General features: G+C 41.8%; 4 protein-coding genes across 4 annotated transcripts; all 4 read left to right on the top strand.

Moving 5' to 3' along the window:
• Positions 1–1,018: 1,018 nt before the first annotated feature.
• LOC310928827 (protocadherin gamma-A10-like) lies at positions 1,019–3,513 on the top strand (the record flags this gene model as incomplete). Its single annotated transcript, XM_083891478.1, has 2 exons — positions 1,019–3,403; positions 3,484–3,513. The coding sequence occupies 2 exons, from the start codon at positions 1,019–1,021 to the stop codon at positions 3,511–3,513; spliced, it is 2,415 nt and encodes an 804-aa protein (XP_083747604.1).
• A 1,144-nt stretch (positions 3,514–4,657) lies between these two features.
• LOC310928826 (protocadherin gamma-A10-like) lies at positions 4,658–15,308 on the top strand (the record flags this gene model as incomplete). Its single annotated transcript, XM_083891477.1, has 3 exons — positions 4,658–4,856; positions 12,758–14,961; positions 15,279–15,308. The coding sequence occupies 3 exons, from the start codon at positions 4,658–4,660 to the stop codon at positions 15,306–15,308; spliced, it is 2,433 nt and encodes an 810-aa protein (XP_083747603.1).
• LOC310928457 (protocadherin gamma-A11-like) lies at positions 8,387–10,792 on the top strand (the record flags this gene model as incomplete). The annotated part of the gene is made up of 1 exon (XM_083891004.1): positions 8,387–10,792. The coding sequence occupies one exon, from the start codon at positions 8,387–8,389 to the stop codon at positions 10,790–10,792; it is 2,406 nt and encodes an 801-aa protein (XP_083747130.1).
• A 983-nt stretch (positions 15,309–16,291) lies between the features above and the next one.
• On the top strand, positions 16,292–21,999 carry LOC310928825 (uncharacterized protein; the record flags this gene model as incomplete). The annotated part of the gene is made up of 2 exons (XM_083891476.1): positions 16,292–18,727; positions 19,567–21,999. 2 exons carry the CDS (start codon positions 16,292–16,294, stop codon positions 21,997–21,999), a joined length of 4,869 nt encoding a protein of 1,622 aa, XP_083747602.1.
• Positions 22,000–27,129: the final 5,130 nt, after the last annotated feature.

The raw sequence follows: 27,129 nt of genomic DNA, 5'->3' as shown, positions 1-27,129 counted from the left end.
TTTGATTAACTGTCATTGTTCAATTCCTGACCGTATAACTTCTTTCTGTAAGTTTAGCTTGCTTTCCCCTTTACAACACTCCGTAATGGCTGTCATAAATCATTTCCCCATACCCGGCCCATCTGCAACAGAAACACGTGGATGCATTATACAGTGCATTCATAGAGTGGCGTTCAACATTGATGATTTAACAGAATATTTGAGAAAATAATAGTAATTGGCCTCAGCCTTTCAATTGTGATTCTTCAGCAGTTAGTGACAGTCCTTATATTGTGTTGCAAAATATTGTGCCACAGTGATTCTCTGTTATTCATAAGTCTGATTCTGCCTTGGTCCATCGTTAATATTGTATTTTTTTTGTTATAAAATATTGGTTTAATTGGAGGTCTCCTCTTGTCCCATGCATTACGTCATTTGGCACAAACGACTCTGGTCTTTCGCATAAAATCCGTCGCTGGTCGTATTTCTTGAAAGGCTGGCGATTTTAATTCACTATGTAGTATCTCTTCGTTTTTCTTAATCGTTGATCATGAAGACGTTCAAAATATGTCTTTGTGATTTTCCTTGCTTCTCAGTTAAAATAATGGAATATTGTAAAATTAATATAAGATTCTTCTAATAATATTAACAATACTGACGGTTATAATATTGTTTTTACTGCTTAATGTCCTATGTAGAACAATGCAATGTTTCAGAGATTTGTCATAATACGAAAACTTGTGATTTATTTTACATCCATGTAATTAACAGAGTATTTCCTAACATTTTACATGTTGAAATGAATATGTACTCACGGCGTCGCTGTTGGCTGACGGAAAATATACACTCGCCAATCCACCCCACCCACTACTGCAGTTAAATCGGGAGTGTCTTTTTTTCACATTTGAGATAGTCTGCCCTATCGTCGAGATTATATCGTTTTTGCACATTGAAGCAGATTGTTGGATTATTTGTGGATATTTTGTTTCTTCGCTCTTGGCAGTAATTTCAACAAGCTGAAAACATATTTTGTGTCGGGATGGGGGACAAAGGGTTTTCAGCGCTTCGTCTGTTTTGTATTTTCGTTTGCTTTACTCTGACGCTGCAGCTCGTTCATGGAGACCTGGGTTATTCTATTCCAGAAGAAATAAAACGAGGGTCTGTCATCGGAAATATAGCGAAGGATCTGGGTATTGATTTGAGGACATTGTCTTCCCGACAGGCCCGTGTTGATTTTGGAGGAAGTCGGAAAAGATACTGTGACATGAATCTGAACACCGGAGATTTGCTTTCGTCAGAGAGAATTGACAGAGAAAGCATTTGTGGCAAGAAACCGTCGTGTGTTTTGAAAGTAGATGTGGTGTTAGAAAACCCTTTGGAGCTTCATAGTGTTAGTCTTCATATTCAAGATGTAAATGATAATTCGCCAAAATTCAAAAATAATTTGATTGAAATGGAAATAAGGGAATCGGCAGACAAGGGTAACCGCTTCTCAATCGAGAAGGCCCATGACGCAGACATAGGTCAAAATGATGTTCAAAGATATAGCCTACAAAAGAATGATAATTTCATTCTTGTTGTTGACAGTAACAAGGTTGAACTTGTGTTGGAGAATACACTTGATCGAGAGAAACAAAAAGAGATGAATTTGCTTCTGACAGCTTTGGATGGTGGTTCTCCTCAGAGATCAGGTACCGTAGTCATACACGTCACTGTGCTGGATGCTAATGATAACGCCCCAGTGTTTAGCCAGACCGTTTATAAAGCCAGTCTGCCTGAAAACTCTCCTCCTGATACTGTGGTGATTACTGTCAGTGCTACTGATGCAGATGAAGGAATAAATGGAGATATAACATATGACTTTGGACACATGTCTGAGGACGAAATAAATACATTTTCTATTGATCCTAAAACTGGAACAATTACAGTAACTGCTTTAATTGACTTTGAAGAGACAAGTTCATTTGAAATGACAATTGAAGCCAAAGATGGTTTAGGACTAACATCATACGCTAAAGTTATCATAGATATCAGTGACGTAAACGATAATTCTCCAGTAATAAACCTAAAATCTCTGACTAACCATATACCCGAGAACGTGTCACCTGGTACAGAGGTGGGCATCATTAACGTGCAGGATGAAGATTCTGATAATAACCAAAATGTCCGCTGCTCCATTCAGCAACATGTCCCTTTTAAGTTAGTTCCTTCTATTAAAAACTATTATTCTCTGGTGACCACAGGACAACTGGACCGTGAACTAGTGTCTGATTACAACATTACAATCAGTGCCACTGACGAGGGCTCTCCACCTCTGTCCTCCTCTAAAACTGTTCAGTTATCTGTAGCTGACATCAACGACAACCCACCTGTGTTTGAGGAACAGTCCTACAGCGCATATGTGACTGAAAATAACAAACCTGGCTCCACTTTATGTTCCGTTACTGCTCGAGACCTCGACTGGAGACAAAACGGTACAGTGATTTATTCTCTGTTACCTGGTGAGGTGAACGGTGCCCCGGTGTCCTCCTATGTATCAGTGAACGGAGACACGGGGGTGATCCACGCTGTGAGGTCGTTTGATTATGAACAGTTGAGGAGGTTTAAAGTCCAGGTGATGGCCAGAGACAACGGTTCTCCTCCACTCAGCAGTAACGTGACCGTCAGTGTCTTCATATCTGATGTGAACGACAACTCTCCTCAGATACTGTATCCCGCCCTGGAGGGAAACTCCTTCATGACCGAGCTGGTCCCTAAAGCTGCACACGGAGGCTCTCTGGTGTCCAAAGTGATAGCAGTGGACGCGGACTCTGGACGGAACGCCTGGCTGTCCTATCATATAGTCACATCCACTGACCCAGGACTTTTCACTATTGGTGTCCACAGTGGAGAGATCAGGACGCAGCGGGACATTTCAGAATCTGACAGCATGAAACAGAACCTTATTGTGGCGGTGAAAGATAACGGACAGCCCTCTCTCTCTGCCACCTGCTCCATGTATTTAATTATTTCTGATAACTTGGCTGAGGTGACAGAACTGAAGGACATTTCTTATGATGAGAAGAATTCCAAACTGACCTCTTATCTGATCATCGCCCTCGTGTCTGTGTCCACTTTTTTCTTGACCTTCATCATCATCATCCTTGGTGTCCGGTTCTGTCGCAGGAGAAAGCCCAGACTGTTGTTTGACGGAGCAGTCGCCATCCCCAGCGCTTATCTCCCTCCTAATTACGCAGATGTTGACGGCACAGGAACTTTACGCAGCACTTACAATTATGACGCCTACCTGACAACAGGTTCTAGAACCAGTGACTTTAAGTTTGTCACATCTTACAATGACAACACACTGCCTGCTGACCAGACTCTGAGGAAAAGTCCCAGTGACTTTGTTGATCCGTTTGAAGACTTTGAGACCTCTGTGGAGGTAGGGATTTTTTATAAAGTATTTTTAAAACTGTCTTTTGTCTTATTGTTACAGTTTTCCTTCTTTTGTTCCCTTTTCAGTTTCCCCCATACAGTTATCAATTTACTTAGAAAATACTTTGATTCCTACCAGCAGCTTTTTCCTATTTTCCATTAGTATGCAGTAGCAGCTGAAATGGATGTGTAAAAACCGCTGTTCATTGGGCACATTTCCCTGCAATTTCTCATGTTTTACACTGCTCTGTGCACGTTAACGAATCATTTTATAGTGTACGTTCATCTAATGCGAGTTACAAATAGTTTTTAGTTTGCCACGTCTGTATGAGTATACATTTCCATATTATCCTAATGAATAACGTTTAATTGTCTTCTATGAACCACTATGATGAAGAGCTGGCCTAAAGTCTTGAGTTTCTAATAATTGACTTTACCGTAACACTGATTGTGCCACACCTGTTGAGCCACCCTCATTCCGTCACACAGAAGATTTTAAGAAAAATCTCAACCTGACCCTCTCATTCTTTATCGACTGGTATTTTTGTTGACACTTTGTGACCAATTTTGCCATCATTACATTTGTATTATTTATGCTTTCATGTTGGCTTTTTGTACGCAGAACGTTAACCTTTACTCTCATTACTTAATGGAAATGTTGCTGATATTAACCTTGTACTGTCACTGCAGCAAAACGTTCGCTTTTGGACATTTGATGTAAGCAAATAGTCTGAGTACTCCTCCTTTTGCTGTCCGTGGTGCTGAACTTTGCCTCTCTTCATCTGCCAAAACTTTTGATCGTTAACAATACCGAGGCTTATTATTGGAAACGGATTTCCAATGTTTCGCCTGACCCCTTGCTTTGTCTGCTTTACCTTGCTGTGAGGGTTTGACATTGAGCAGGAAATGGATTTATCCAATAGACATTTTGCCTTCCTCTGTGTGTTTCTGGGACATTTGCCTTTTCCCTTTAAATCATCGATAATATACACGCAAGTGAATTGCAAATACTTCTTTGGGAGTATATTTCCTAACATACATGTGTGCGAATGAAAATATACTCATGGTGTCGCTGTTGGCTGACGGATAACATGCACTCACCACTCCACCCACTACTGCATTTACATCAAATTCAGAGACCTGCTGTATCTCCGAGCAGATTCGTTGTTCACATTTTAGCGGAGTGTTTGAGCATTCGGATATATTTGTTTTTTCTCTCTTGGCATGAAATTTGATAACCTTGTATAGATTTTGTGTCAGAATGGGGGGAAACGGATTTCCAATGTTTCGCCTGACCCCTTGCTTTGTCTGCTTTACGCTGACGCTGCATCTCGTTCATGGAGACCTGAGTTATTCTGTTCCAGAAGAAATAAAACGAGGATCTGTTATCGGAAATATAGCGAAGGACCTCGGTCTTGATTTGAGGACCCTGTCTTCGCGACAGGCCCGTGTTGATTTCGGTGGAAGTCGGAAAAGGTACTGTGACATGAATCTGAACACCGGAGATTTGATGACATCAGAGAGAATCGACAGAGAAAGCCTTTGTGGCAAGAAATCGTCGTGCGTTTTGAAAGCGGATCTGGTGTTAGAAAATCCTCTGGAGCTGCATCGTTTAAGTCTTCATATTCAAGATGTAAATGATAACTCGCCAAAATTCAAAAATAATTTAATTGAGATGGAAATAAGTGAGTCAGCTGAGAGGCGTAACCGCTTCTCCATTGAGGAGGCTCATGACGCAGATATAGGTCAAAATGCGGTTCAAAGATACAACCTACAAAAGAATGAACATTTTATTCTCGCTGTTGATAGTAACAAAGTTGAACTTGTATTGGAAAATAAACTTGATCGAGAGAAACAAAAAGAGATGAATTTGCTTCTGACAGCTTTGGACGGTGGTTCTCCTCAGAGATCAGGTACTGTAGTCATACACGTCACTGTGCTGGATGCTAATGATAACGCCCCAGTGTTTAGCCAGGCCGTTTATAAAGCCAGTCTGCCTGAAAACTCTCCTCCTCAAACTGTAGTGATTACTGTCAGTGCTACTGATGCAGATGAAGGAGTGAATGGAGATGTGACATATGACTTTGGGCACATGTCTGATGACGAAATACATTTATTTTCTATTGATTCTAAATCAGGGATTATTACTGTATCTGATTTAATTGACTTTGAAGAAATTAGTTCTTTTGAAATGAGAGTTGAGGCTAAAGATGGTTTAGGGCTAACATCGTACGCTAAAGTTATAATAGATGTTACTGATATCAATGATAATGCTCCAGTTATTTACCTAAAATCACTGATTAACGCCATACCTGAGAACGTGTCACCTGGCACAGAGGTTGGCATCATTAACGTGCAGGATGAAGATTCGGACAATAACCAAAATATTCGCTGCTTCATTCAGCAGAATGTCCCTTTTAAATTAGTTCCCTCGATTAAAAACTATTATTCTCTGGTGACCACAGGACAACTGGACCGTGAACTAGTGTCTGATTACAACATTACAATCAGTGCCACTGACGAGGGCTCTCCACCTCTGTCCTCCTCTAAAACTATTCAGTTATCTGTAGCTGACATCAACGACAACCCACCTGTGTTTGAGGAACAGTCCTACAGCGCATATGTGACTGAAAATAACACACCTGGCTCCACTTTATGTTCCGTTACTGCTCGAGACCCTGACTGGAGACAAAACGGTACTGTGATTTATTCTCTGTTACCTGGTGAGGTGAACGGTGCCCCGGTGTCCTCCTATGTGTCAGTGAACGGAGACACGGGGGTGATCCACGCTGTGAGGTCGTTTGATTATGAACAGTTGAGGAGCTTTAAAGTCCAGGTGATGGCCAGAGACAACGGTTCTCCTCCACTCAGCAGTAACGTGACCGTCAGTGTCTTCATATCTGATGTGAACGACAACTCTCCTCAGATACTGTATCCCGCCCTGGAGGGAAACTCGTTCATGACCGAGCTGGTCCCCAAAGTTGCACACGGAGGCTCTCTGGTGTCCAAAGTGATAGCAGTGGACGCGGACTCTGGACAGAACGCCTGGCTGTCCTATCATATAGTTACATCCAGTGACGCAGGACTTTTCACTATAGGTGTCCACAGTGGAGAGATCAGGACACAGCGGGACATTTCAGAATCTGACAGCATGAAACAGAACCTTATTGTGGCGGTGAAAGATAACGGACAGCCCTCTCTCTCTGCCACCTGCTCCATGTATTTAATTATTTCTGATAACTTGGCTGAAGTGACAGAATTGAAGGACATTTCTTATGATGAGAAGAATTCCAAACTGACCTCTTATCTGATCATCGCCCTGGTGTCTGTGTCCACCTTTTTCCTGACCTTCATCATCATCATCCTGGGTGTGAGGTTTTGTCGCAGGAGAAAGCCCAGACTATTGTTTGACGGAGCAGTCGCCATCCCCAGCGCTTATCTCCCTCCTAATTACGCAGATGTTGACGGCACAGGAACTTTACGCAGCACTTACAATTATGACGCCTACCTGACAACAGGTTCTAGAACCAGTGACTTTAAGTTTGTGACATCTTACAATGACAACACACTGCCTGCTGACCAGACTCTGAGGAAAAGTCCCAGTGACTTTGCTGACGTGTTTGGAGACTGTGATGCTTCTCCTGAGGTAGGAACATGTATCATCAAAGTTTAGTCATATGATGGCTAAATATTAGACCGTGCGACACTCTGACAACATGGTGATGGCATTGTAAAAAAAATAATATGGAAGTTTTGTCAATGTTATTTCACCGTATTTCTATAGTCCTCACTAACCAATAGCTTAGTATTAATTGCAATTAACAATGACAAATGTTTGTGTGACATTTGGGAGGATGAATGTTTTGTACTAAGTGGATGATACAGTCTTATCGTATGCTGATCTTTCTTAATGCTACTTCCAAAGGAAGACTCAAATCTACTATTTTAGTGAGCGTAAAATGCTTCCCAATGCATGTTCTCTTAAAACATGTTCACACACAATGTCCATGTTTCTTGACTTGTTTACTTTTACAGAACCCATATACCACTCCAAGCTACCTTATTAACGTGACCCGTGGATATAAATGTCTATCAAGTTATTTCAATTTCACTTGAGAAAGTACCGGCGAACAGGCTCATATTTATTTATGTTCTTGATGCAATGTGCAGTCAGTGACGTTAACTCCTATAGACCAGTGAAGGCAGCATTAACATAAACATTTCCTTCAGTGTAAGGGGAAACTTAATTCAACTTTACCAAATATATACAGCTGTCATATATATCAACCTTTTGTAATTGGCCTAGAGTGTTCTTCCTTTCTTTATTACTCATATCGTCATTGAGTTTAGCCAATGTAGGCCACATTTTTTCTTTACAATAGTTTGATAATAACTTGATACATTATTCTATCATGTTTAGAAGTATTAGTATTTGGCGTTGTTACCGTTTGTTTTTAGTGTTCTGTTCAGTTGTCCAGGGACACGTTTTAAACACGGGCCCTGCTCGATGGTTTAGTTGGGAGCTATCCATGGTGCTGAAACCATTACACGTTCACCTTTTGTCTCTGTTGTCTATAAATGAAGTTTGAGGGTGAAAATAGCCAATAATGTGGTATTTGTTTCAGGTGATACAATCTCTTGATGTGTTCTTCTCTTCTCTCAAACTAACTATCACCTGGACTTATTTTCTCTTGATTTATTTTAATTTCTTTCTTCTCATAATAATATTACTGGAAGAATGAATCATTTATATATGTTGTAATACCCACATTTTGCTCACAGTGTCGCTGTCTGCCAGCTTTAATGTTGCTGTATTATGTTAACTCTAACTGCTTGCACGTCTCCACCTCTCAATTGTTCGCTGCGGAAAGCTGGGAAATCGCAGCATTTGTAATCCTGATGCACGCGTTATCTGAAGAGCAGTACGCTTTGCTGGATATTTTTATTTGACCAGTCTCATTTGTTTTGTTGGCATTCGTCTCCCAGGGAAATGGGATGTAAAGCATTTACCGTTTTCGGCCTTGTTGCCTTCGTGGGAGTATTTCTTTTGTCGCTGCAATCCGTACGTGGAGACGTGTCTTATTCTTTCCCAGAAGAGATGAAACGAGGCTCAGTTGTTGGAAATATAGCCAAAGACATCGGACTCGAAGTGGGCAAACTGTCTGCTCGAAAGGCTCGCATTGATGCAGACGGGAACAGTAAACGGTATTGTGAAATTAATCTGAGCACTGGAGATATCGTTGTTGCTGACAGGATTGACAGAGAGGGGCTTTGTGGCAAAAGGGCATCATGTCTTTTAAAGCAGGAGCTTGTTTTAGAGAATCCTTTAGAATTACACCGCATTAATATCCATGTTCAGGATATCAACGATAATTCACCACAGTTTAAAAAGAACATTATCAAAGTTGAAATCAGTGAATTAGCCGTTAAAGGAAGTCGTTATCGTTTAGATGAGGCCCACGATGCAGATGTAGGTCAAAATGCCATCCAGGGCTACAGTATCGAAGCAAATGACAACTTCAGACTGAATGTGGTGGGAAAAAGCGGAGGAGGGAAATACAGTGAGTTGGTTTTAGAGAAGGAACTGGATAGAGAACAACAGCACGAGCTAAGGATTGTTATTGAGGCAACAGACGGAGGCGCACCTCAGAGATCAGGCAGTACAGTCGTTCACGTCACTGTGCTGGATGCTAATGATAACGCCCCAGTGTTCAGTCAGGCCGTTTATAAAGCCAGTCTGCCTGAAAACTCTCCTGTAGATACTGTAGTGGTCACAGTGAGCGCGACTGATGCAGACGAGGGAGTCAATGGAGAGGTAACTTACGAATTTGATCACATTTCTGATGAGAGTAATAACGTGTTTTATCTTGATCAGAAAACCGGTGATTTAAAAGTCAGTGGGCCAATAGATTACGAGGAACTGTCGGTCTATGAGTTGCAAGTAACAGCTAAGGATGATCTTGGATTAGTTTCATCATGTACATTAATTGTTGACATTACAGATGTTAACGACAACGCGCCTTTTACGTTAATTAAGTCACTGACAAATCCCATACCGGAAGACACCTTACCTGGTACAGAGGTGGGCATCATTAACGTGCAGGACAGAGACTCAGAGTCCAACGGACAGGTTCGCTGCTCCATTCAGCAAAATGTCCCTTTTAAGTTAGTTCCCTCGATTAAAAACTATTATTCTCTGGTGACCACAGGACAACTGGACCGTGAACTAGTGTCTGATTACAACATTACAATCAGTGCCACTGACGAGGGCTCTCCACCTCTGTCCTCCTCTAAAACTGTTCAGTTATCTGTAGCTGACATCAACGACAACCCACCTGTGTTTGAGGAACAGTCCTACAGCGCATATGTGACTGAAAATAACAAACCTGGCTCCACTTTATGTTCCGTTACTGCTCGAGACCCCGACTGGAGACAAAACGGTACAGTGATTTATTCTCTGTTACCTGGTGAGGTGAACGGTGCCCCGGTGTCCTCCTATGTGTCAGTGAATGGAGACACGGGGGTGATCCACGCTGTGAGGTCGTTTGATTATGAACAGTTGAGGAATTTTAAAGTCCAGGTGATGGCCAGAGACAACGGTTCTCCTCCACTCAGCAGTAACGTGACCGTCAGTGTCTTCATATCTGATGTGAACGACAACTCTCCTCAGATACTGTATCCCGCCCTGGAGGGAAACTCCTTCATGACCGAGCTGGTCCCCAAAGCTGCACACGGAGGCTCTCTGGTGTCCAAAGTGATAGCAGTGGACGCGGACTCTGGACAGAACGCCTGGCTGTCCTATCATATAGTTACATCCACTGACTCTGGACTTTTCACTATTGGTGTCCACAGTGGAGAGATCAGGACACAGCGGGACATTTCAGAATCTGACAGCATGAAACAGAACCTTATTGTGGCGGTGAAAGATAACGGACAGCCCTCTCTCTCTGCCACCTGCTCCATGTATTTAATTATTTCTGATAACTTGGCTGAGGTGACAGAACTGAAGGACATTTCTTATGATGAGAAGAATTCCAAACTGACCTCTTATCTGATCATCGCCCTGGTGTCTGTGTCCACTTTTTTCCTTACCTTCATCATCATCATCCTGGGTGTGAGGTTTTGTCGCAGGAGAAAGCCCAGACTGTTGTTTGACGGAGCAGTCGCCATCCCCAGCGCTTATCTCCCTCCTAATTACGCAGATGTTGACGGCACAGGAACTTTACGCAGCACTTACAATTATGACGCCTACCTGACAACAGGTTCTAGAACCAGTGACTTTAAGTTTGTGACATCTTACAATGACAACACACTGCCTGCTGACCAGACTCTGAGGAAAAGTCCCAGTGACTTTGCTGACGTGTTTGGAGACTGTGATACTTCTCCTGAGGTATGAATATGTATCATCAAAGTTTAGTTAGTATGATGGCTTAATATTAGACGGTGCGATACTCTGACAACATGGTGATGGCATTGTAAAAAAATAATATGCAAGTTTTGTCATGGTTATTTCACCGTATTTCTATAGGTCTCACTAACCAATAGCTTAGTAATAATTACAATTAACAATGAAAAATGTTTGTTGGACATTGGGGAGGATGAATGTTTTGTACTAAATGGATGATACAGTCTTAACTTATGCTGATATTTCTTAATTCTAGAATATCCTTTAAGTCACATTTTATGAATTCACCTTCATATTATTTTAATTTCCCACTTTTATTTGAAATCATCCTATCCTGATTATAGGTCACAGTCATTTTCATGATAAAGCTATAACCTGAATATTACTTGGAAAATATTCATATTACCCCCATATGATCTCCATATTACAAAACTTCTATTATTATTATCATTATTATTACTACGATGCAAGCTGGAAATTGCATCAGAAGCAAGATTTTACCAAAATATTATCGCCCTACTAAATTGTTAAGAAATTCTTACTGAAATGTAAGATGTAACTGATATTTTCTTTCTTACCCAAAATATAATCAAATGCAGTATGTTTTATTAGCAGTTTTAGCCCTATTAATCCTGTGATTAGATCATAAGATCAACTGTTTACATCAGCACCACCTACTTCCAAAGGAAGACTGGAATCTACTATTTTAGTGAACGTTAAATGCTTCCCACTGCATGTTCTCTTACAACATGTTCACACACACAATGTCCATGTTTCCTGACTTGTTTACTTTTACAAAACCCATATACCACTTCAAGCTACCTTATTAACGTGACCCGTCGATATAAATGTCTATCAATTTATTTCAATTTCACATGAGAAAATACCTGCGAACAGGCTCATATTTATTTATGTTCTTGATGCAATGTGCAGTCAGTGACGTTTACTCCTAAAATAGACCAGTGAAGGCAGCATTAACCATAACCATTTCCTTCAGTGTAAGGGGAAACATAATTAAACTTTACCAAATATATACAGCTGTCATACATATCAACCTTTTGTAATTGGCCTAGAGTGTTCTTCCTTTCTTTATTACTCATATCGTCATTGAGTTTAGCCAATGTAGGCCACATTTTTTCTTTACAATAGTTTGATAATAACTTGATACATTATTCTATCATGTTTAGAAGTATTAGTATTTGGCGTTGTTACCGTTTGTTTTTAGTGTTCTGTTCAGTTGTCCTGAGACACGTTTTAAACACGGGCCCTGCTCGATGGTTTAGTTGGGAGCTATCCATGGTGCTGAAACTATTACACGTTCACCTTTTGTCTCTGTTGTCTATAAATGAAGTTTGAGGGTGAAAATAGCCAATAATGTGGTATTTGTTTCAGGTGATACAATCTCTTGATGTGTTCTTCTCTTCTCTCAAACTGACTATCACCTGGACTTATTTTCTCTTGATTTATTTTAATTTCTTTCTTCTCATAATAATATTACTGGAAGAATGAATCCTTTATATATGTTGTAATACCTACATTTTGCTCACAGTGTCGCTGTCTGCCAGCTTTAATGTTGCTGTATTATGTTAACTCTAACTGCTTGCACGTCTCCACCTCTCAATTGTTTGCTGCGGAAAGCTGGGAAATCGCAGCATTTGTAATCCTGATGCACGCGTTATCTGAAGAGCAGTACGCTTTGCTGGATATTTTTATTTGACCAGTCTCATTTGTTTTGTTTGCATTCGTCTCCCAGGGAAATGGGATGTAAAGCATTTACCGTTTTCGGCCTTGTTGCCTTCGTGGGAGTATTTCTTTTGTCGCTGCAATCCGTACGTGGAGACGTGTCTTATTCTTTCCCAGAAGAGATGAAACGAGGCTCAGTTGTTGGAAATATAGCCAAAGACATCGGACTCGAAGTGGGCAAACTGTCTGCTCGAAAGGCTCGCATTGATGCAGACGGGAACAGTAAACGGTATTGTGAAATTAATCTGAGCACTGGAGATATCGTTGTTGCTGACAGGATTGACAGAGAGGGGCTTTGTGGCAAAAGGGCATCATGTCTTTTAAAGCAGGAGCTTGTTTTAGAGAATCCTTTAGAATTACACCGCATTAATATCCATGTTCAAGATATCAACGATAATTCACCACAGTTTAAAAAGAACATAATAAAAGTTGAAATCCGCGAATCAGCCGATAAAGGAAGTCGTTATCGTTTAGATGAGGCCCACGATGCAGATGTAGGTCAAAATGCCATCCAGGGCTACAGTATCGAAGCAAATGACAACTTCAGACTGAATGTGGTCGCGAAAAGCGGAGGAGGAAAATACAGTGAGTTGGTTTTAGAGAAAGAACTGGATAGAGAACAACAGCACGAGCTAAAGATTGTTCTTGAGGCAACAGACGGAGGCGCACCTCAGAGATCAGGCACAACACTCGTTCACGTCACTGTGCTGGATGCTAATGATAACGCCCCAGTGTTTAGCCAAGCCGTTTATAAAGCCAGTCTGCCTGAAAACTCTCCTGTAGATACTGTAGTTGTCACTGTGAGCGCGACTGATGCAGACGAGGGAGTCAATGGAGATGTGACATATGACTTTGATCACATTTCTGATGAGAGTAATAACGTGTTTTCTCTTGATCAGACAACCGGTGAGGTAAAAGTCAGTGGGCGAATAGATTACGAGGAACTGTCAGTCTATGAATTGCAAATTACAGCGAAGGATGGTCTTGGATTAGTTTCATCATGTACATTAATTGTTGACATTACAGATGTTAACGACAACGCGCCTTTTACCTTAATTAAGTCACTGACAAATCCCATACCGGAAGACACCTTACCTGGTACAGAGGTGGGCATCATTAACGTGCAGGACCGAGACTCAGAGTCCAACGGACAGGTTCGCTGCTCCATTCAGCTGAATGTCCCTTTTAAGTTAGTTCCCTCGATTAAAAACTATTATTCTCTGGTGACCACAGGACAACTGGACCGTGAACTAGTGTCTGATTACAACATTACAATCAGTGCCACTGACGAGGGCTCTCCACCTCTGTCCTCCTTTAAAACTTTTCAGTTATCTGTAGCTGACATCAACGACAACCCACCTGTGTTTGAGGAACAGTCCTACAGCGCATATGTGACTGAAAATAACAAACCTGGCTCCACTTTATGTTCCGTTACTGCTCGAGACCCCGACTGGAGACAAAACGGTACAGTGATTTATTCTCTGTTACCTGGTGAGGTGAACGGTGCCCCGGTGTCCTCCTATGTATCAGTGAACGGAGACACGGGGGTGATCCACGCTGTGAGGTCGTTTGATTATGAACAGTTGAGGAGCTTTAAAGTCCAGGTGATGGCCAGAGACAACGGTTCTCCTCCACTCAGCAGTAACGTGACCGTCAGTGTCTTCATATCTGATGTGAACGACAACTCTCCTCAGATACTGTATCCCGCCCTGAAGGGAAACTCCTTCATGACCGAGCTGGTCCCCAAAGCTGCACACGGAGGCTCTCTGGTGTCCAAAGTGATAGCAGTGGACGCGGACTCTGGACAGAACGCCTGGCTGTCCTATCATATAGTTACATCCTCTGATCCAGGACTTTTCACTATAGGTGTCCACAGTGGAGAGATCAGGACACAGCGGGACATTTCAGAATCTGACAGCATGAAACAGAACCTTATCGTGGCGGTGAAAGATAACGGACAGCCCTCTCTCTCTGCCACCTGCTCCATGTATTTAATTATTTCTGATAACTTGGCTGAGGTGACAGAACTGAAGGAGATTTCTAATGATGAGAAGAATTCCAAACTGACCTCTTATCTGATCATCGCCCTGGTGTCTGTGTCCACTTTTTTCCTGACCTTCATCATCATCATCCTGGGTGTGAGGTTCTGTCGCAGGAGAAAGCCCAGACTGTTGTTTGACGGAGCAGTCGCCATCCCCAGCGCTTATCTCCCTCCTAATTACGCAGACGTTGACGGCACAGGAACTTTACGCAGCACGTACAATTATGACGCCTACCTGACAACAGGTTCTAGAACCAGTGACTTTAAGTTTGTGACATCTTACAATGACAACACACTGCCTGCTGACCAGACTCTGAGGAAAAGTCCCAGTGACTTTGCTGATGTGTTTGGAGATGTTATTGATGTCTCACCAGAGGTAGGATACATTTTTTTTCTGACTGAAAGCATGTTGAATTTTTGTCCTCTTAGTTTGGCCCAAAGCAATTTCTTTTACACGGTCTTAAATACCATCACAAGTTAGGAGCCTGGATATTTGTACTGCAATGTTCTGTATGCACCCTTGAAAAGCATACACAATTGATGATGACATGTCAAATTTCAAATGTGGGATTCCATCCTTAAAATTGCCCTTTTTGTTGGTGATAGTGTGGATTCATTCCTGTCAATGAAATTGAAGCGTTTGCTGGATTAGCGTTGTATTGTTTCATTTTATATTGCAAATAATGCTAACAGGTTATTGCCATGGTGGTATTTGGAGCATGAACCGATATGATTTGGTAATCTATTCTATATTGGCACTCATGTTTTCACTGGTGTACTTGAACCTCAGGTTGGAAGGCGATCTTTGTCCCTAGGCAAGATATTTAAGATATACATTGCTCCAGATGGCTGTCTATTATTTGCATGACAAATGTGACAGAAAAGGCCATTCATGAATATGTGTGAACAGGTGAATGGCAAAGCTGTAGTCTATAGCACTTTCAGTGGTCGTAAAAAAATACATGCATTTTAATTGTAATAATTCTTGAGGTGTTGTGTTTTACGTTTGTTGAGACCAAATGTCTCAATTTTTCTATACTGCACACATTACATAGGCCTGTTTCAGCATACTGAATTAGGAAACTCTTTCAAAGATATGTCCTCTGCATGTTTCACTTTTTAAAATCTATTTTTATTGTTGTGACTTTTGTGTCCTGTTTGAAAAGAAGAGTCCATGGTTTTTGTCTTTGTGTAATCATGTAGCGATTAGATTTCTTTTAAAGCGCACCTTTGTCAGAGGATCGTCAGATCGTGTATTTCTGATGATGACTATATTAATGTTATTTTCTTTAAATGGCAGCCTATTGAAAGTGTAAATAGCATCGGGATCTATAAGGGATTCACACACGGAGTATAACGCACTAAAAAAGTAACGTTTACATTTATAGTTGTACATATAAATATTAATTATACTTATAACAATGTCCTTATTATCTAACTCTAGATTTCATACAGACAGCAAATGTTACACTTTTTTCCCCAGTGCTATTACTAGATGAAACGCTTGGTGTCACTGTACATCAACCAAACAGTAAGTGTCCTTTGCTTTTGCCATTCTCATGCACCAATTGAAAATCGTTTGTCTCTTGTGGTGCGGTGCGTGTGTGTCGTTTAAAGACGACACAAAGACCCTATACGTTGTGTGGATATTAGGACATATAACTGTGCGCGACACATCTGCCTGTTTGGAGTTTACCAGGGGGAAGATGATAGACTGGGCGATGATGGGAAAAAAGATTTCTCGAGGATTTTCTATCAGCCGCCATGGTGTTCTTTTCCTTTTCACCAGCGTGCATTTCGTGTATGGAGATGTGAGCTACTCAGTCGCAGAGGAGACGAAACGCGGATATGTGATTGGAAATATAGCCAAGGATCTTGGCCTAGGGATTGCTACACTTTCATCGCGTAAAGCTCGCATCGACACAGACGGGAATGACAAGCGGTATTGTGATATTAACCTGGGCAACGGGGATTTAATTGTTGCTGACAGGATCGACAGGGAAGGTCTTTGTGATAAGAAGGTAGCATGCGTTTTGAAAGAGGAGCTGATTTTGGAAAATCCTCTGGAACTCCATCGTTTCAGTATTCATGTGCAAGACGTAAATGACAACGCCCCACAGTTTAGCGAGGACTTGATTTATTTTGAAATAAGAGAATCTGCAATGAAAGGAGCTAAATTCATGCTCACCGAAGCCCATGACCCAGATATCGGTACAAATGCTGTACAGCGCTACAATTTGCAAACCAATGGGCATTTCACAGTCAATGTGGGTATGGTGAGTAATGGAAGGAAACACTCTGAAATGGTTTTGATTAAAGAATTAGACCGAGAACAAGAGAAAGAGCTTAAAATAATGCTCACTGCTGTAGATGGGGGTTCTCCGCAGAGATCGGGTACTGCCATCATTCACGTCACTGTGCTGGATGCCAATGATAATGCTCCAGTGTTTAACCAGGCTGTTTATGAAGTCAGTCTGCCTGAAAACTCTCCTTATGATACTGTAGTCGTTGTAGTGAGCGCCAGTGATGCAGACGCAGGGCCGAACGGTGTGATTACATATAGTTTTGATCATGTGTCAGATAGCCATGTGTCTTTGTTCTCACTCGACCCCAAGACTGGAGAAATACGAGTTACCGCCTCTATTGATTACGAGATTAAGACATCAATTGAACTACGAATAAGAGCAAAAGACGGACCTGGTCTTACCTCATACTGTACAGTAATTATATCTATAACGGATGTCAATGACAACCCACCGACAATCAGTTTAAAATCACTGACTAATCCCATACCCGAGAATGTGTCACCTGGTACAGAGGTGGGCATAATTAATGTTCAGGACAAAGACTCTGAGAATAACGGACGGCTTCGCTGCTCCATTCAGCAAAATGTCCCTTTTAAGTTAGTTCCTTCTATTAAAAACTATTATTCTCTGGTGACCACAGGACAACTGGACCGTGAACTAGTGTCTGATTACAACATTACAATCAGTGCCACTGACGAGGGCTCTCCACCTCTGTCCTCCTCTAAAACTGTTCAGTTATCTGTAGCTGACATCAACGACAACCCACCTGTGTTTGAGGAACAGTCCTACAGCGCATATGTGACTGAAAATAACACACCTGGCTCCACTTTATGTTCCGTTACTGCTCGAGACCCCGACTGGAGACAAAACGGTACAGTGATTTATTCTCTGTTACCTGGTGAGGTGAACGGTGCCCCGGTGTCCTCCTATTTATCAGTGAACGGAGACACGGCGGTGATCCACGCTGTGAGGTCGTTTGATTATGAACAGTTGAGGAACTTTAAAGTCCAGGTGATGGCCAGAGACAACGGTTCTCCTCCACTCAGCAGTAACGTGACCGTCAGTGTCTTCATATCTGATGTGAACGACAACTCTCCTCAGATACTGTATCCCGCCCTGGAGGGAAACTCCTTCATGACCGAGCTGGTCCCCAAAGCTGCACACGGAGGCTCTCTGGTGTCCAAAGTGATAGCAGTGGACGCGGACTCTGGACAGAACGCCTGGCTGTCCTATCATATAGTTACATCCACTGACCCAGGACTTTTCACTATAGGTGTCCACAGTGGAGAGATCAGGACACAGCGGGACATTTCAGAATCTGACAGCATGAAACAGAACCTTATTGTGGCGGTGAAAGATAACGGACAGCCCTCTCTCTCTGCTACCTGCTCCATGTATTTAATTATTTCTGATAACTTGGCTGAGGTGACAGAATTGAAGGAGATTTCTTATGATGAGAAGAATTCCAAACTGACCTCTTATCTGATCATCGCCCTGGTGTCTGTGTCCACTTTTTTTCTGACCTTCATCATCATCATTCTGGGTGTGAGGTTTTGTCGCAGGAGAAAGCCCAGACTGTTGTTTGACGGAGCAGTCGCCATCCCCAGCGCTTATCTCCCTCCTAATTACGCAGATGTTGACGGCACAGGAACTTTACGCAGCACTTACAATTATGACGCCTACCTGACAACAGGTTCTAGAACCAGTGACTTTAAGTTTGTGACATCTTACAATGACAACACACTGCCTGCTGATCAGACTCTGAGGAAAAGTCCCAGTGACTTTGCTGACGTGTTTGGAGACTGTGATGCTTCTCCTGAGGTAAGAACATCAATCGTTTGACACATAACTTCTCTTGGGAAAAAAAACCCCCAAAACTGTTCTCAGTTGTCTAATTCATGACTGCTAGTATTACACTAATAATGGATGAAAAACATTTCTTATAAGTGGTAAAAGTTGTATTTATGTTTTTAAAACAACATACATATTATGTTTACTACAAATATGCTGATTTTTCTTCCAGATAATTACAATTTGCCAATTACCAACAAGCATATTAAGATCCTTTAACGGTTAATACACTGTAGGTTTCTGTTGTTATGTTTTGGTCATCAATTCTTAGCTCTCGAGGATTTGGATTTGTTTTATAACTCATGGTCAATTCCTTTAATTTTGATTCAAGCTGCAGTTAGTTTTTGTTTTGGTTGTTGTTGGGGCTTTCGATTTTACATTTTTTCAGTTTCCTAAAGATGTTTTTTTCCCTCCACGTCAATTTATCATTTTGTTCAGTGGTGTACCATTTCAGATAGGTTCGTTTTTAATATATATATTGCTTATAATGTTCGGTCATTCCTACCGTTCCCAAACTTTTCTCCTTTTGAATTCCTTGTTGATGTGCTGGCATGTGAACACCATTTTTCACAAATGTTCAGTTTGAAAATGCAGGTATCCTGCAATCACATGTATTCCAGTTTGTAGATTATACTCAAGAGGTCGCTGTCCACCAGCTCTAGGCTAATAGTGTGCCAGTTTATGTCCGTATCCACCCACTGTTGTCGACCAGTAGTTTGGCTTCAGGCGTTGCAGCTGAGGGACAGACTGACTCGCTCTTTGATCATATCGACTTTGGTTTAAATCTTAAGTTCTGATTGTTTTTCTGTGCGTTCACTTGCAAGGAATTATTCCTTCAGATGATCAAGATGGTAGCTGACGCTTGGTTTACATCACGAAGCTGTGCCGCTGCTTTGCTGCTCCTGTCGTTGCATTTTGCAAATGGAGATGTAAGCTATTCTTTTCCGGAGGAGATGAGACGTGGGTCATTGATTGGAAATATCGCCAAAGACTTGGGTCTTGATACAGGTACACTATCAGCAAGAAAGGCTCGCATTGATACTGATGGAAGCGACAAGCATTACTGTGACATAAACCGGAACGGGGATCTTATTGTTGCCGAAAGGATTGACAGAGAAGGCCTGTGTGGAGACAAAGCATCCTGCGCTTTAAAACAAGAGCTCATGTTAGAGAATCCACTAGAACTGCATCGAATCAATCTGCATGTCCAGGATATAAACGATAACCCTCCGCAATTTAATGCAGAACTGATCCATATAGATATAAGTGAATCTACAGCTAAAGGTGCCCGTTTTCCTATAGAAGAATTGCATGATGCGGACATAGGCAAATACTCGGTCCAGACGTATAATCTGCAAAGGAATGATCATTTTATTCTGGGTGTTGGAACGAATTCTGTGGAACTTGTGCTAAACAAAGAACTAGACCGTGAAAATTTGAAAGAAATCAATCTACTTCTGGCAGCTGTGGATGGGGGTTCTCCTCAAAGGTCAGGTACTGTGGTAATTCATATTACTGTGCTGGATGCCAACGATAACGTCCCCGCTTTTATCCAGGCTGTTTACAAAGCCAGTCTGCCTGAAAACTCTCCACTAGGTACTGTTGTGCTGACAGTGAGTGCTACGGATGCAGATGAAGGAGTGAACGGAGAGGTGGCTTACGACTTTGGACACATTACGGAGGATTTACGGTCGGTGTTTAATATAGATCATAAGACAGGTGAAATCAAACTAATGGCACCTGTCGATTTTGAAACGGCATCATCGTTTGAAATGCGTGTGACTGCAAAAGATGGTTTGGGCTTATCCTCTTTTGCCAAAGTTATCATTGACATAACCGATATAAACGACAACGCTCCAGTCATATATCTGAAATCACTGACTGACCCCATACCTGAGAACGTGTCACCTGGTACAGAGGTGGGCCTCATTAACGTGCAGGACAAAGACTCCGATAATAACAGACAGGTCTGCTGCTCCCTTCAGCAAAATGTCCCTTTTAAGTTAGTTCCTTCGATTAAAAACTATTATTCTCTGGTGACCACAGGACAACTGGACCGTGAACTAGTGTCTGAATACAACATTACAATCAGTGCCACTGACGAGGGCTCTCCACCTCTGTCCTCCTCTAAAACTGTTCAGTTATCTGTAGCTGACATCAACGACAACCCACCTGTGTTTGAGGAACAGTCCTACAGCGCATATGTGACTGAAAATAACAAACCTGGCTCCACTTTATGTTCCGTTACTGCTCGAGACCCCGACTGGAGACAAAACGGTACAGTGATTTATTCTCTGTTACCTGGTGAGGTGAACGGTGCCCCGGTGTCCTCATATGTATCAGTGAACGGAGACACGGGGGTGATCCACGCTGTGAGGTCGTTTGATTATGAACAGTTGAGGAATTTTAAAGTCCAGGTGATGGCCAGAGACAACGGTTCTCCTCCACTCAGCAGTAACGTGACCGTCGGTGTCTTCATATCTGATGTGAACGACAACTCTCCTCAGATACTGTATCCCGCCCTGGAGGGAAACTCCTTCATGACCGAGCTGGTCCCTAAAGCTGCACACGGAGGCTCTCTGGTGTCCAAAGTGATAGCAGTGGACGCGGACTCTGGACAGAACGCCTGGCTATCCTATCATATAGTTACATCCAGTGACCCGGGACTGTTCACTATTGGTGTCCACAGTGGAGAGATCAGGACACAGCGGGACATTTCAGAATCTGACAGCATGAAACAGAACCTTATTGTGGCGGTGAAAGATAACGGACAGCCCTCTCTCTCTGCCACCTGCTCCATGTATTTAATTATTTCTGATAACTTGGCTGAGGTGACAGAACTGAAGGAGATTTCTTATGATGAGAAGAATTCCAAACTGACCTCTTATCTGATCATCGCACTGGTGTCTGTGTCCACTTTTTTCCTGACCTTCATCCTCATCATCCTGGGTGTGAGGTTCTGTCGCAGGAGAAAGCCCAGACTGTTGTTTGACGGAGCAGTCGCCATCCCCAGCGCTTATCTCCCTCCTAATTACGCAGATGTTGACGGCACAGGAACTTTACGCAGCACTTACAATTATGACGCCTACCTGACAACAGGTTCTAGAACCAGTGACTTTAAGTTTGTGACATCTTACAATGACAACACACTGCCTGCTGACCAGACTCTGAGGAAAAGTCCCAGCGACTTTGCCGATGTGTTTGGAGATTGTGATGATTCTCTTGAGGTAGGAACACGTTATCTGTCGTTGACGTAAAATGTTTTTTGCTCTTCATGGATAAGCTGATGAGTGTGCTGCTTCCCTCAGCACTTTGTTTTGTTTCAACCTGCACTGAGCATGATAAGTATCAACATTCGTATTGTTTTCTTTGTTTGACTCCAGTATAATATCCAATGCTATGCTGACCCTTTAAAGCAGCGTTGTCTTCCCTATTAAGATGGTGCTACGGTATTTGTTCATGCGCATTATGTCCTGTGTCTGCTGAGTACATTTTGTCTCTGTCCTTGGTGCTGAACTGCGGTTTATCCATCATGTGAGTCCTGCGGTCAGAGTTGTCTATTGAAGAAGGTCGTGAGAATGATTTGTTAGAGATCCATTCATACTGCTTTTCTTACTCCTAATTATGCAGATGTTGACTTGACAGGAAATTCATGATTATGACACTTACCTGTTGACATCTCACACTGCCTGCTGCTGAAGTACCATTGACTTTGCTGATTTCAAGACTGATGCTTAAGTTTGAAGACTGATGCCCTCTATCGTTTCTGTTGTGTCAAGCTTTGAGCTTCCGTCATATTCATTCCTTTTACCTTTGTTTATATCAACCCCAAGGAAGCCACCATGGATCTCTCGGGCTGTATTTGCCAAATCACAAAAACTTGTACACGTTGTCTCTGTCCATGGTGCTGAAGTTTACAGATACTGATTTATTTTTATGGACAACTTCGGGTTTATTATGTTATCCACCTAGCAGACATCCCATATTACTTTTTTTATTCATCAGTATTACTGATTGAGCTGTGTGACAATTGACATCAGCTGCGATGACTTGAGTTTTACTTCTTGGTCAAGTAGAACTTTTAAAAAGGAAAATAGTTTTGACATTGGCTAAAGCTGTATTGTTGTCAGTGAGACGCATTTCTTGGCTTCATGTGCATCTATGGCAGGTTAATTGTCTTGATAGTTTGTTTATAAGTATATTGTCACCATTATCTTTGTTCTCGAGCTTGATTTGATGACGAAAAATGTTTTTTTTTACGTATTTATTTATTTTACTCTTTCTTTTGTATGCAACATATGTACCTGATTACACGTTGTCCTGTACAAACAAGTGCTTTTCAATTCAAGCTGGAGGCAGATTATTAAGTCACAAGTATTTTTTTTTTTTTTTTTTTTAATCTTTCAGCTGCTGTCAGATATTTACATTTAGTGAATGTCGTATTGGTGGTATCACTAATTAAGGCCACAGGTAGTCTTTTTTGCAAGGAGACGCATTATTCTGCAGACCACTATTATATAGACAAACAAGGAAAAGAAGTATAGATATAGAGTGCCTAAATACAGTCCCCTTCATCACATTGAATATTTTATTCATTCAAATATTCAGTTCAGGTTATGAAGAGTAGCATAAACTCTGTAAAACTGCTATGTTTGATCTGAACTCACGGTGTCAGTATATACCAGCAATGGAGTCTTATGTCGAGTCTGCTTTGCACACCCACCACTATTGGGATCGGCCACCCTAATACCGCCTTCAAAGAGGTCGACACGTTCATCACAAGGCAGATACACGGATCGAATACAGTGGTTTAAACATTTGAAATTATCCTAGTATAATTTTTGTTGTGCTGTTTTATGATGATGGATAGACTGTGCGTTGTTCCAACCTGCGGTTTTGTCTTTTTCTTTGTCATGGTGCACTACGCACACGGAGACCTGAGCTATTCTCTACATGAAGAGCTGAAGCGCGGATCTGTTATTGGAAATATCGCTAAGGATCTCGGGCTCGGGTTGGACAGACTGTCTGCTCGCAAAGCTCGCGTTGACATGGAGGGAAACGACGGAAAATATTGCGAAATTAACCATCAAAGTGGAGATTTAGTCGTTGCAGAGCGAATCGACAGGGAGGAGCACTGTGGAGAAAATCCTTCCTGTGTTTTTAAATTCGATTTGTTATTAGAAAATCCACTGGAGTTGCACCGACTATCTCTGCAGGTACAGGACATTAACGACAATGCGCCAGTTTTCCCGAAAGATACAGTGAAGCTGGAAATCAGAGAGTCGGCCATGAGAGGAGCCAAGTATCGCATTAATGCAGCCCACGATGCAGACATAGGCAAGAATTCTGTTCAAAGCTACAATTTGCAACAAAATCCCCACTTTGTGTTCAGTATTCAGACGACAAGTGCTGGTCGAAAATATGGTGAATTGGTTTTAAATCAGGAGTTGGATCGAGAAGAGCAACGCGAAATGGAATTATTGCTCACGGCTGTGGATGGTGGCTCTCCTCAGAGATCCGGGACTGTAATCATACATGTCATTGTACTTGATGCTAACGATAACGCCCCAGTGTTTACCGAGGCCGTATATACAGCGACAATACCAGAAAATTCACCCATGAAAACCAAAATTATCACTGTAAGTGCATCAGATGCAGATGAAGGCGTTAATGGAGAGGTCACTTATGAATTTAGTCGACTGTCTGATAAATCCAGAAAGCTTTTTTCACTGGATGAAAAAACAGGCGAGATCATTGTGACAGGTGACATAGATTATGAAGAGGGACACAAATACGAAGTGTTTGTTGAAGCTAAAGATGGTTATGGGCTCTCTTCAGAAGCTAAAGTGATTATTGATATCACTGATGTGAATGATAATGCCCCGGTGATATCCCTGAAGTCGGTGTACAACCCAATACCCGAGAACGTAACACCTGGTACAGAGGTGGGCCTCATTAACGTGCAGGACAAAGACTCTGAGAATAACAAACAAGTCCGCTGCTCCATTCAGCAAAATGTCCCCTTTAGGTTAGTTCCTTCTATCAAAAACTATTATTCTCTGGTGACCACAGGACAACTGGACCGTGAACTAGTGTCTGATTACAACATTACAATCAGTGCCACTGACGAGGGCTCTCCACATCTGTCCTCCTCTAAAACTGTTCAGTTATCTGTAGCTGACATCAACGACAACCCACCTGTGTTTGAGGAACAGCCCTACAGCGCATATTTGACTGAAAATAACAAACCTGGCTCCACTTTATGTTCCGTTACTGCTCGAGACCCCGACTGGAGACAAAACGGTACAGTGATTTATTCTCTGTTACCTGGTGAGGTGAACGGTGCCCCAGTGTCCTCCTATGTATCAGTGAACGGAGACACGGGGGTGATCCACGCTGTGAGGTCGTTTGATTATGAACAGTTGAGGAGCTTTAAAGTCCAGGTGATGGCCAGAGACAACGGTTCTCCTCCACTCAGCAGTAACGTGACCGTCAGTGTCTTCATATCTGATGTGAACGACAACTCTCCTCAGATACTGTATCCCGCCCTGGAGGGAAACTCCTTCATGACCGAGCTGGTCCCTAAAGCTGCACACGGAGGCTCTCTGGTGTCCAAAGTGATAGCAGTGGACGCGGACTCTGGACAGAACGCCTGGCTGTCCTATCATATAGTTACATCCACTGACGCGGGACTTTTCACTATTGATGTCCACAGTGGAGAGATCAGGACACAGCGGGACATTTCAGAATCTGACAGCATGAAACAGAACCTTATTGTGGCGGTGAAAGATAACGGACAGCCCTCTCTCTCTGCCACCTGCTCCATGTATTTAATTATTTCTGATAACTTGGCTGAGGTGACAGAACTGAAGGAGATTTCTAATGATGAGAAGAATTCCAAACTGACCTCTTATCTGATCATCGCACTGGTGTCTGTGTCCACTTTTTTCCTGACCTTCATCATCATCATCCTGGGTGTGCGGTTCTGTCGCAGGAGAAAGCCCAGACTGTTGTTTGACGGAGCAGTCGCCATCCCCAGCGCTTATCTCCCTCCTAATTACGCAGATGTTGACGGCACAGGAACTTTACGCAGCACTTACAATTATGACGCCTACCTGACAACAGGTTCTAGAACCAGTGACTTTAAGTTTGTGACATCTTACAATGACAACACACTGCCTGCTGACCAGACTCTGAGGAAAAGTGCCAGTGACTTTGCTGATGTGTTTGGAGACTTGGAGACCCCTGAGGTAGGAGCCGTTTATGCTTCTTGTCAGTTCTTCTAGTGGTTATATTTGGATTGTTGTTCACATTTGTTTGGAGATGGTGATGCTTCTCCGGAGACGGGGACACTTTCAATGACATGATATACTTATATATATTTACGCTTTTTCCTCACCCCGTTCTTCGTGCTGAACTTTGATTATTTTATTGTATTATCTTTGAGTCAAATAATTTGCCATCTTTGTTGTCAGAAGTGTTGTCAGGCTTTCCTAAATATGTCAAACTTCGACATTGTAGATTATCAACAATATCTGAATCTTTCACTGATGTTAGCTACTTCTCCTACACTCACTGTTATAATAATAACAGCAACAATAGTAATTAAACAAACTTTTTAATGCTTATTAGCTGATAGCATCATTCTTTATACACACGGTTTAATAATCTGGAGAGATGCATCTTCCTCGTATTTATTTATCCAGTCGTCAAGATTCATGCATTACATCTAATATACTAGTTAGTTACGATTTATTGAATTCCGGTGTTTTCACTTAAAAAAAAGTAAACTTAGTTATAGCAAATTACTAAGTTTAGTTATTGTCCGTTGATCTGCATGTTTTACATGCTGGAAATCTATGAAACTACAAGGGAAATAACAGTGTTGGACAATTTAGTGTGGCCTTGCAATTGCATGGGAACAAGATTAATGATAATATTCTAGAAATGTAAAAAAGACAGACTTCCTCATTTAGACTCTTAGTACAATTTGACTGTTGCATATTTTAAAAACATGGGTTAAACATTTTGGAGTTCTTTAATGTTTATTTCGTTTCACAGCTAGGTGAATCTAAAATAGTACTTATTATTTTTAGTTTTAGTCGTTTATTCCTTTATTTGTGTATTTTTTAATGGCTGCATTGTAATATACTTTGCACTGCCATTGTACTGTCATACCTTCACAAATACTCATGGTGTCAGTGTGTACCAAAAAACAAGAAGGCAGGTCATTCTCCGCCCTTCAGTATCGACGCATTCAAAGCCTTATTTTGCTTTTGTACTAAACGCAGTGATATGACCGCATTTTAAGGATTGTGTCTATCGAATTGGATCATTCATTTTCATTATTTTGATTCGCTTGTGAGAAACATAGGTCTTTCTCTTAC

The sequence above is a fragment of the Microchirus variegatus genome (genome assembly GCF_963457635.1).
Source record: "Microchirus variegatus genome assembly, chromosome: 6".
In the NCBI taxonomy this organism is placed as follows: domain Eukaryota; kingdom Metazoa; phylum Chordata; class Actinopteri; order Pleuronectiformes; family Soleidae; genus Microchirus; species Microchirus variegatus.
The sequence above is the reverse complement of the archived record's forward strand: the minus strand, read 5'-3'. Positions and strand labels throughout refer to the sequence as shown.